The sequence below is a fragment of the Phaethon lepturus genome, unplaced genomic scaffold (genome assembly GCF_000687285.1).
Source record: "Phaethon lepturus isolate BGI_N335 unplaced genomic scaffold, ASM68728v1 scaffold30270, whole genome shotgun sequence".
Lineage (NCBI taxonomy): Eukaryota > Metazoa > Chordata > Aves > Phaethontiformes > Phaethontidae > Phaethon > Phaethon lepturus.
This window is the reverse complement of record NW_010514619.1, coordinates 59,229-70,549: the sequence shown is the minus strand read 5'-3', so window position 1 is coordinate 70,549 and position 11,321 is coordinate 59,229. Positions and strand designations below refer to the sequence as shown.

At 41.1% G+C, this 11,321-nt stretch overlaps 1 protein-coding gene across 1 annotated transcript in view; it reads right to left on the bottom strand.

Moving 5' to 3' along the window:
- Nucleotides 1-2,501: 2,501 nt before the first annotated feature.
- Nucleotides 2,502-11,321, bottom strand: part of TMEM132D (transmembrane protein 132D) — a 40,725-nt gene continuing 31,905 nt past the window's right edge. Inside the window, exons 2-5 of the mRNA XM_010293509.1 lie at nt 9,902-10,107; nt 8,501-8,774; nt 6,554-6,745; nt 2,502-3,683 (exon numbers count right to left, since the gene is read on the bottom strand). Coding sequence (XP_010291811.1) covers nt 2,502-3,683; nt 6,554-6,745; nt 8,501-8,774; nt 9,902-10,065 — 1,812 coding nt within the window. The 5' untranslated portion in view covers nt 10,066-10,107. The remainder of the gene's footprint in view (nt 3,684-6,553; nt 6,746-8,500; nt 8,775-9,901; nt 10,108-11,321) is intronic.

Sequence of the window (11,321 nt, the reverse complement as noted above, 5' to 3'; positions counted from 1 at the left end):
CTGTGCAGTGACGCTTTCGCAAGGCAACCTTGCACGCATGCACGCATCTGATCTGCACAGACTGCTAGCTGAGATTTGGCCACTTTCACCCTGACCTCCACATTACTAAAGGTAAATCTCTGTGGACACAATGTAGTGATATGTAAAATGCACCCAAAATAGCTCCAGAATTGCAGGCAAGGCTGGGGGCTAGAACGCGGCTGAACCTGCTGGGAGGCTGCAGTGCTTTCTTATGGCACCAAGGCTGCTTCCCTCACCTGAGCGCTCATCCAGAGCTAGTCTGCACCCTGCACTGTGCTGTGCTGTCCTCACTGTTGCACTTTGTCCTTGACCTTGCATACGACTGAGTAATCAAGGCCTTGATGAGAGGTGCTGAAAGAAAGCACAGACAATCTGATGTGCAAATATTGATCTCCAAAGTTTTGGGCACATTTGCCCTCTTTAAACCAACTTACTCTCTTAAAATTGTCTTCAAAGGCATTTAGCCAAATGTGAATCTTCCCAATAGCACCAAAATCAGAAACTCACATATTCAGGTTTTCAGGCCAGAAATATGCACGTGGATGTATTTGCAAATAGTTTCAAATCTTGGAAGCGTGACTTAGTGCAAATAAATTTGTAGCATAACATGTTGTTGATGTTATATCTTCTCCTCCCAACACTGCACAATGTAATACTTTGCGACGAGATTGCGCCAAGAGCCTTAATTCACCGTTTCATCAAAGGACAAGTCTCCATATTGCTGCCAGTCTCTTTTAGGGTAAACGTTCTGACAGTGAAAGGAAAGAGATGTTCAGAGTAGGAGAAAAGATGAAGCCACTAAAATGCAAATTTTATTCACAGTTGGCATGTTTATAAATATATATTACATTCTTACAATCTACAGTACATTCTAAATATAGAGGGATTCAATCTAAGTGTTTGTGGGAGGGCGGGTGTGTATTAAACTGAGCAACCTAGATTGAGTGACAGAAAGAGACTTAATAATAAAAGGAGGGCAAGGACTCACTCTGGAAAGGAAAACTGGAAATACAAGCTGCATTTTGGTTAGTGCTTTGGCACTTTGCCACTGGTCATTGGAGACTGCTTTTGGACCTCACAAAAAATGTCACAGTTTTAGGGCTGGAGGGCACATCGGATTCAAAGGGTAATCACTGAAATCCTACCATATGTACATCCTTATCAGAGAAAAACAAAAGATAATCATCACCTCTGGGAAAAACAAATGTTATCTTCCGAGTTTAGCTGTTCAGGTTTCAACGCTGAATGTGCAGCACTTCCCTGTGACCCGTGAGTGCCCTCTAAACGTGCTGAGCAGGGGTCTAAAGAAGCATGAGCAGAAGGAACTGAACAACCTGACCTCTCCCAGGGAATGGGTTGGACAAAGAGGCCGTTGCTGTTGGTGTCTGAGTTCAGCACAAGTTACACTTACCCAAGGGAGAGTGGCCAACTTTGGTAAATGACAGCATGTAAAGCAAGTACCAGTGTGGTACCAACAGTGTCTGTGCTTGGCAAGAACACACCATGGAGAAGCGAGTGCGCATGGAAGGGAAGGACGAAACCACACGCTTCCAAAGTTGACTGATGCTAGTAAGTGCCCTCAGGATACCAGATGGGGAAGCACTCCAGGGAAATGGCTGGGAATACAAATTTGATACAGGACAATCAAATAAAAGTGGGCTTTTAAAAATAGCTTGTTCTCTCAAACTTTCCAAAACAGACCTTCCTTTATATGAGTGATATTCTCAGTATAGATTAGATCTTCTCCTATTTTACAAATTAAGAAATATTGAAAATTGGCTGGCAAAGTTTATTACCTTGGCATCTACTTAAAAAGAGAGTTTCAGTTTTAATTGTATATGTGTATCCATTCTCAGTGCTTGGGAGGCAAACGTGCTGATTTGTAAACAGCCCAGTTACTCTTTTTTCCTCTCCAAATTCTTTGGAAACTCATGACTTTTCAGCTGTGGGAGCTGCTTTGCTCACACTGTTGGTTTTTGTCAGCTTTAAATTAATGTTCTTGGATGGATATTCTCTGCACATGGCTTGAATGACATGCTCTCTTTGTGGATTTACTTATTCTGAGACCAATTTTTTTCTTTTAACCAAAGCTTGCAATATTGAACAGTAGAGCTCTGTGAACTTTGTAATATCCGAACTGCACTGGAGTTTGTTATATTTATTGATTACTTGGGAAAGCTCAGAGAATGAGACCATATTGTTTTGCTAAGTTTTTTTTCATGTTACCATGCATCAAAAACCACACACATCTCTCACTTCCATCTCTAAGCACAGAGAAGACTTGAATTTTAAGAGCTGTCCAGGATCTCTGCTCTCCCAGCTGCTTTTGGGTGGCTTCTTGGGGCTCCATTGAGTTATTATCCACCAGCTGATTCTTGTTATCAATACAACATTTTGCCCCAGTACCCAAAATTAAAGGCAGAAGGTGAGTGAAAAACAAAGGAACAAACAAACCAAACAAAAAAGTCTTTTGTGTCTCATTACACATTCTCATGTAACCTCTCCATATAGTTTTTAAGTTCTTTGCATTCCCCCAGGTCCATATCCTGGCAGACCCATTTAATGTCATCCTCACTACTCATCAAGATTGAGTTGACAGTTGGACACCCATCATCAGAGGAGATGGTGGTAAAGGTGGTGAATTTAACCCGTTTCCTCTTAGAGGTAGGAGAAGTAGTTGGTTCACTTTTCTGTTCTTTCCCTTCAGTGAATGTGGACTCAGTAGATCTGAAAGATTGTCCATTAATATTTTTGGTGGCATTTGTGTTGAGGAGATATTTGCTCTCTTCATAGTCCACTCCTCTGTCAATGGCTGTAATACGTTCATCTTGTTGGCATGAGAAATTTATGTGATTCTCCAGAAGTTCTGTCCTGTTGCTTAGCCCAACCCAGTCATGAGAGTGGCTCATGCCTTCTTGCTCTTCAAAGGGAACTTGTTTGTTTCTGTACTTCAAAGCAAAAGTGACACAATTGATAAGGAAGACCAGAATTGCCAGGCAAAAGACTCCCAGAAGAGCATACATTCCTATCTCCAGATCACTGAGTCCCCTAGGAGTCTGGACTAGGTCATTCTCTTCCAAGTCTCCATTGTTCCTTGGCAGATCCACCTGTGCAGGGAAGCTCGTGAAATCTATTGGGATGTTCTGCAGATGACTGTCATCATCCAGGAGGCTTTCTCTGTCTTCTTTTTTGCTTAAAATAGACCTTTGAGTAGTAGTTCCTTTGCCTTGCTCATGGCCCATTGAGGAGCTGTAATACTGGCCATCTAGTCCAGATCTTTCCTGCAAAGTGGTTTTCTGACGCCGGTCACTGGCATGATTTTCTAGGTGGACACCAGCACCCCTGCGTTTACTGTCACTGATGTTAGGGTTGGCATCACTCTGCCCAAACTTGACTTTAATGCTACCACTTCCGACAGCTAGGATGCTCTTTCTTTTGGATTTCTGGCATGATTCACTGATCACCATCTCTACTTTCACCAGTGTCCCCTGGCCTTCTGTCTCTGCAGCAACCACAGGCCACTTGAATTTGGGGTCATGGTGAATGGAAACCACTTTCTCATCCAGAGATGTAGCTGACAAGGAGAAGTCTTTGGAGTCATAAATATCCAGGGGCATGACAGATCCATCACTGAACTGGATCCAGCAGCTGATGGCTGCTTCCTATAATATATAAAACAAATAAATGCCCACTCAGAATAAACATTGAGGGAAGTATGTTCTGTCCTGGTCTATTCCCTCCTCCTCACAAGATCCATATAACATTTATAACCAGAAAAGAAATAAAAAGGGAGAGCAATAACATTAATATCTTGCCAAGATATGAAGAGAAATACTAGTTTAATACACTCATTGATAATAAGATTTGTTTCCCCAAAGTTGCTTAAAGGAGCTGTATCCCCTGGGCTCTGCAGAATCTACTTCAGCACCATAATAAATTGCATGTCAGAAAGCATTACCGGTGACTGAGATCATTTGCTGTTGTATATTTAAATGAAAAAAAAAATTACATTATTTCTAAACTGCTTAAAATACAATGTCTCCTCTTGTTACGCACAACACATGTTAAAAAATACCTAATATAGCAGTAGGTCCATACATGGCTCTATACCTTCAGTCCTTGATTTTTGTCTCTCAGATTAAATAAACTTTTTGTACAGGCAGAGGAAACCAATCAGTTGCTTCTTTAGGAAATGGCCAGGGTAATTTTCATGCTTGTTAGCAATTAAAAGCAAGACAATAATGAAGTTTAATCTTGTGTCACAGCAATGCAGATTGTATACTTCAGAGTGCATGGACATTTATTGAACGTAAATGGGTCAGACCTGAGTACTAATTCTGTACTTGCACATGTGTAATGGTGCAGAATTCCTGGGAACCTTGACTTTTGGCTTCTAACTTGAAACATTTTAAAGTATTCTTAGATTTCAGAAAACATGTGCTCACCCATTTCCGAAAATCAGGTCCCCTAAGGACTCTCAAATGGCTATCAAAAATTGTCATGCTATTGAAAAAATCTTGGAATTCACACATAAATAAATTACAGACTAAATTCAGATTGCTCTCCTGGAATCTAATCCCTGCTTTTGATGGCCTGACTTGCTCTGTTTTGGCTGGGATATTTGCACCTGGAGAATCTATACCAGAAAGACTCCTGGCTTGATGCCTAAAATTCTTTGGTGTCTAAAATGACATGAGCTCTTGTCTGGTAAGAGTTGGGATCATCCTGCTCTGAGAGAGAGCCTGACAGACAGACAAGCACGCAACCAAAAGATTAATAACTGTACTTGCTGAAAGCATGATTATAAAAGTCTTGTTTCTTTAAAGAAGCAGTTTTTCAAACAGATGGTATTTACATTCTAACTCAACATATATAGAGAGAATAAATATTTATCATTATCTTCTAAATTGTTTCTAAGCACACAGTCATTCACCTGTTCAGTTCACAGAGAATAAGCCTTTTGGGATTGTATCATGCATAAGCTACTGGCCTGATTCTGAAATCCTTACAGCCACAAAGATCCCTGTGCTACAATAGGAGATTTGCTTCTGTCTCTATTTCAGGACAGAGCCCTAAGACTTTGCTGACACTGTCACAAATCCCAGCTTTGTGTTCATTAATCTTTGGATGATTCTTGAAGGCCACATAGAATTTATGTCATCAACTCTCATCCTCCCACTGTGTTGCTTAAACCTGCATAATCATTTAATAATTTTGCATTGCTTTGCTTATAGGGATTGTGCTCTGAAAATTGTGTACTAAGCAATGGAAGGAATCAGATGCTTTTCAAAACAGTGTCAGTCCTTGAAGTGTGGAAGGTGCTCACCTTCCTCGCTGGTTTAATATCGATCCAATGCTGTTCTGACTGTATCCCTGCATCCAGAGAGGGACTCATCTAGACTCCATTTCTGGGAACTGAAATGTCAGTGCTGGGCAGCACACTGGGACTAAATGCCATCAGGTCCAGCTTTTGGGCTGATTTCACGGTAGTTTGTTTAACTCTCCATATCAGCAATGGATTAGCTCACTGGCCTTATTTCTAGCTGACTGGCATTGATTTCTTAACTCCTGGAAGACTATGGGAGCCTGATTTTTATCACCCTATAAAAAGAGATCTGCATTATTTCTCATCCTGCACCCCAAGAAGAAGACCCTATGATGAATTAAAGCATCTTAACAGTTGGCCAGATTTGATATGTGCATGTCATGATCATTTACCTTTAAATCTCAGAACATGTTTAAGCATTAAGAGCCCAGTGCATCCTTGATGTAAGTCCTAGGCTGATGGATTTGGGTTGAAAAAAAAGTTTACATTTCAAATGCAGACAGAAGCACAAAGACAAATATCGAGCAGGGACTGATGGGGACATGGCAAAGTCCAAAAGCCCTTGGTAAGTGTTGGCTTCCCTAAGATAGGAACTAAGAATAACAAGGGGAAAAAAATTGGTTTATGAAACCATGAATCAGGAAATGAGTCGATGCTGATTCATATTCTAGTAATGAATCAGAATGAAAGGGATGTTCCCCAACTTCTTAAAATGCTCACAGAAAGGAACGAAAGGAAGAAGAGTTTGGTATAATGCAAAACACTTTCTCATTTAAAGATGGAATTAAAGGGTTGATTTGGATACCTGTGGTGGGAGGCTGAACTTGGCAACCTAGCTGGCAATATGTCCTGTGATCTAGTAGGTGCTGGATGGGACACAAAGGGGGCGTGTGTGTGTAAAAGGACTTCTGTTGCTTAATTATGACAGACCATTGAGTTGCATATGTTATTCATGGGATGCAGCCATGACAGATGGGGTATGCCTGTTTGTTGACTCGGGTTTTTTAGACATAGTGCCATTTTTGTGAGATCTTTGTTTTTCCGTTAGGGCACCTGGTGGCCTTCAGAAAAAAAAGTGCCCATAAGGAAAATGTTTTATTAGCATATTTTTAATAAAAATCTGCTTGACTCCATCAGCTTGTAATGTTGGGTAGAGTAAATCAGAGGGGTGTCCTTCCACAACACAGTACCTGTGGGCAATAGTACCTGCTTTGGAGATTGGAGCAGCTCTTGTGCTACTGCTGTAGCAAAGATGGCCTTATTGCTTCCTGGACTGAGCTGCAGAGAAAGCGACAATCCAGTCACCAGCTGCACTCCCAGGTCAGTTATTGTCACCTTCTCGTCCAGAACTGTCACCGTCTTCTCAGCCAAGATAGCATCTGAAAGGGGGGACAATATCTGAAAAGAAAAATCGAAGTTAGCAACAGCCATTTTGCATAGCACCAAGCAAAATAGCTACATGGAGCTACTGTAATACAGATAAGTGATATTTATGTTAATGGGCAGAATTACTGTTCACAGACAGACACTATTAAAATATGATTAAAAAACGGCTTATAAAATGGTCACATTTTATAACTCTTCTGCAATAATAGGGTGCTTAGGACATCTTTTACCAACGTACTTGTAATCAGCTATGCCATTCATCACCTACAGTATGCTAACCACATTTGGTTCAAATGTATTAACTATTTGTAAACGTAATCTTTATGTGAAATGCAATTATTGTATTAATGATAGCATTTTTAGGTAGCATATATATAATGCAACCTGTAGATTTATATAAAATCCACTGAATAAATGGCATTTATTTCTATCCTATAGAAAGGCTAATGTATCACTACGATAACCACTCATGGTACTGTATACAAAATTGACAGAGAAAACTTGTTTTGGTTTTAAAAATGTGCATGGAGGTCAGTGCACTGATATATGACATCCAAATATAGTCATTAGCAAGCAAGTTGAATTTAATGATCCATATAGGGTACAGAACATTTTTGAAGCTGTTTATAAGAGGTATTTAAATATAACTTGCTCTCCGTTTTCTTCCCTTGAATTCTTCTTTACACAGTTTTATGTGCATTTGTTGGTGCTTTGTAAGTCCCAGAGCTTTGGAAAGTCATTCAGAATATCTTTACAGATATTGCAGAAAGTTAAAATCTCAAATCCCATTTCTCCAGCCCTGACAACCCATGTTATCGACAGGTGTGGTGGTTGTTTTCTGGTTTGACAGTTTGGGATGATGAGCGTGTTCGGAGAGCTAAGGTTTTTTTCCTGTCCCAGTCCTTGCTAACAGGTTTTCTACTTTGTAATATCACTGGATTAATGTCTCTCGCTTTCTTTTTTCTTTTCTTTTCTTGTGGGACCCCATTTTCTGGGCCCCTGTTTCTCTGCACAGCAGGAAGAACTGTATGTGAAAAGCTGCCAATGACACGATGTGTAGGTTTAGGTGAGTTACTCCAGAGTGGGGACACTAAGGCGCAGCCACATATACAGTGGTATTTATAGGCCATATTCTTGGCCGTATTGGCTGAAACTGATGAAGCTAAATGTGCGCCCTGGAGAACATAGCTTAGTTGTTGCAAATCAATCAGTCTCCTAACATCAGTCTGGAAGTGCCAATTATTATTATTGCTTTGTGCATATTCTGAAACATACCCTAACGTTTATATTTTGTGACATACTCCCTTGAGCTTGCAAGGTGCACGGGGATTTGATCCCATGGGACTTACATTCCAGTCTCAGTTCCTCAATCAGCACTAGTTAATTTTTACTCTACCCTTTGCTCTGTCAATGTAGGCTTTGAGAAGACTGAGCTGTTTCATCAGCTGCATGCCTTGTGATAGCCCGTATACTGGCTCCAGGTTCCAAAAAAGCCTTAGACAAAAATAATCAGAAACAGCCGCCCAGTATACAGGTTGGACTAAATTGACTAAAACTGCAATCTACATTACTTTGGGGAACAAGATAAGAAGAGAAAACCATCTGTTCTGTGTCTTCCAGTCCTTGCTGCAATTCTGCTCCACTCAAAAATTCATGGCTCCAGTTTCTGTTGCTAATGCAAAAAGCTGCTGTACACCTCATCAGTACCTCAGTTCCCAAGGTGGTGGGTTAATGGAGGAAAAGGAATAAGTAATTAATTTTCCCTACCTGAATGGTAGTCATTCCAAGCTCCTGCCCAATCAAAACCTGTCCATCCTGTAGCTTAGCGATTCTCGGCTCCTCCACCTGCATGAAGTCGCTCACCAGGTCGGTAATGTCAATCTGCCAGTCAGAACCCAGTAAATAGCTCAGCTGGCTGCCGGGGTCTGAGGCTTCAGCTACAAACTGTGTGAGGACTCGCACCATCGCGTGTTGGTATTGAAGGGCACAGCCTCTTCCCTTACGTTCATCCTCTTCTTCATCATCACTGTCTCTGGCTGGTCTGGTAGAAGACACCAAGAACAAAAAAGTAATTTAAACTGGTGCTGGGAGAGCTTGCAACAGGCAAGCTAGTGCTGAACATAAGTTCTGCAGCCTAGTTTGTCCCCCGTTGCTCTGCTGAAGCTGCTTCCTTCAGTGCATTTCTGAAATCAGTCAGGTTCGCCCACTTTTATCCCGTTTCCCTTGTTCATAACTGAGACCTCCAGGCTGTCTACGTCTTTGAAACAGTTGCTAAAATCACCAACTGGCCTGCTAGCTTCGCTATCACATTGTCCCCTCCAAATAGCTCTTGTTATTTTCCATGTTAAGTCCTTACTTTCAGGACCTTCACACTTTTCTCTTTCTGGATCTTCCCATAAACTTCTTTGTGTTGCCATGGAAATCTCCCCTGTCTGTACCTGCATACACATCCCTTCCTGTGTGGCATTCAGGTTGAAGTCACATCTCCATCAAAATTCCCATCTGTTTGCTGCGATACTAACAGAAACGTGTTGATAAATGATGTCTTCATAGGTAGGTGGGAACAGCAAGTACCTACTTTATCAACTTGTTCTTCTGATTCTTAAAAACACTGACAACAGATACAAACAGTCCAGACCTGCCTACATCCATCCTCCGTCCTGTCATCCACATGCCACTGACCTGTGGGCACAGACAGTATCTTTAAAGCCCTAGTGTATCAGTCTCCTGACTTTGGGACACTGATCAGTGCCACTGGACTGTGATATGAAACGAGTATGTACTAATTGTGATCATTATCAATGAATAAATTAACTGGAAGGACCTGTGAACCAGGCTGGAGACTGACCAGCCTTGCCAGAGCTGGTCCTTGTTGATGTCTTCCTGCTGACCCCATGACTGATCCTGCCTAACTTGACCAACTGGCTCTTTCTCTCTCAGTCACTGGCGCTATAAAAGGAAACAGATTTCCAGTGTAGGATCATGCAACCTGCAATTTCCATTTCCCTCTTAAGTCCAGTGCAGGAACCTATTGAATAAATGCCTGGGTGACCTTCAAATTTGTACTGGAATTGCATTAAGGCCAAATGAGCGCATTCAGATCCACTGGCCCTGACAGGTCTTTGGCAAGTGCATAGCCCAGAATGAACATCCTCTAATGAAACCTACCTCTTACTAGAGATGATGGGGACTCTCCACCCTTTGATCTGATTTAGTTCTGTGTCAGAGACCTCTATCTGTAGCGGGAGACGAGGAACCCAGACCGTCATTTCTAAAGGAGCACTCAGATGCTGGTAAGTAAAATTAACTATGACATTCACTTTGCCTTTCATTTCCTTCCCATTGACAAAGACATAGTCACATCTGTCAGAAACCTAAAAAAAGGAGAAAGAAAAAAAATTAATGAGTCTCTTCACAAATTATAATGTACACCACATGCTGGGAAAGTGAGCGGGAGGAAGAGAAAGGATATAGGTTTAAACTAGCTCCAAGTTCAGAGGACAACTAGGAATAACAAAAAAGGTGCCTGGTGTGCCTGTATAATTTGGCATCATTTTAACAGGCAGGCTTTTTCTGCTATAAACATTTCCAGTAAAACCTAAAAGAACAGCTTCTTTATGTCCTTAATTCTCACTCCAACACTAGGATAGTCCTAGTGTAATGGCACTGAAAGACGATTCTTCTCTTCTGCCCAAAGCTCATTCAGACTCTACTATCCTCCTCCTCTACTTTGTGTGCAACCTGAGTAATACCACATACCTGCTGGGAGGAACAGGTAACTGCTTGTACACAGAATTGAGTAGGGGACAAATTGGGACAAAGGGTTCTTCAGGAGTCCCATTACAGATGCCAGGGCATGGGGTGGTAACATCAGCTAAAAACTAATCATGGGGAAGAGCTCACTGATGCCCAGCAGTGTTTATTGGGGCCAAACAGCTTCATCTCTGCCGCAAGTCTGACAAAGGTCTTACACAATGTTCTGCTCAAGCTAGTCCTGATGTCACTTTATTTATTACCTGCAACTCTGGACATCAATATTGCTCAGAGTTACTAAATCTCACTCAAGCGATTTAGCAGCTATTGCAAGGATCTAGGTGAGCTGACAGGACCTGTTCATTACAGCTAGTTCGAATATATGAGTAAATGTACACGTCAAATAATTTATTAACTACCACTTTACCGTACTGATGATCTGAAGGAATGATCTATTAAAACCCTGAACTCTTTTCACAATCCATTACCAGCCAGACCTTCTATTTCATTCTGTAGATGTATTTAATATTTCTGACTCCAGAATGCATAGTCTCATCCTTATCTGAATTTAATGCCATTTTCTACTTTTCTGTTTAAATGCTAAATGAATTTAAATCATATTTAAATATCATCAGCTTTTGTAGGATAATTTGCATTCCTAATATTATTATCCTTCAACAACAACAACTCCCCTTACAGACAGATCCATAGCAAATCCATTTCCACCCTTGCTTGTCTGAGCCTAGGTAATGTACCAAAAAAGGTTATCATAACTCTTGCAATGCCGGTCTTCCAAGCAATGTCTGTTTTAAGGTCAAAATCTTATAGTTGGCAT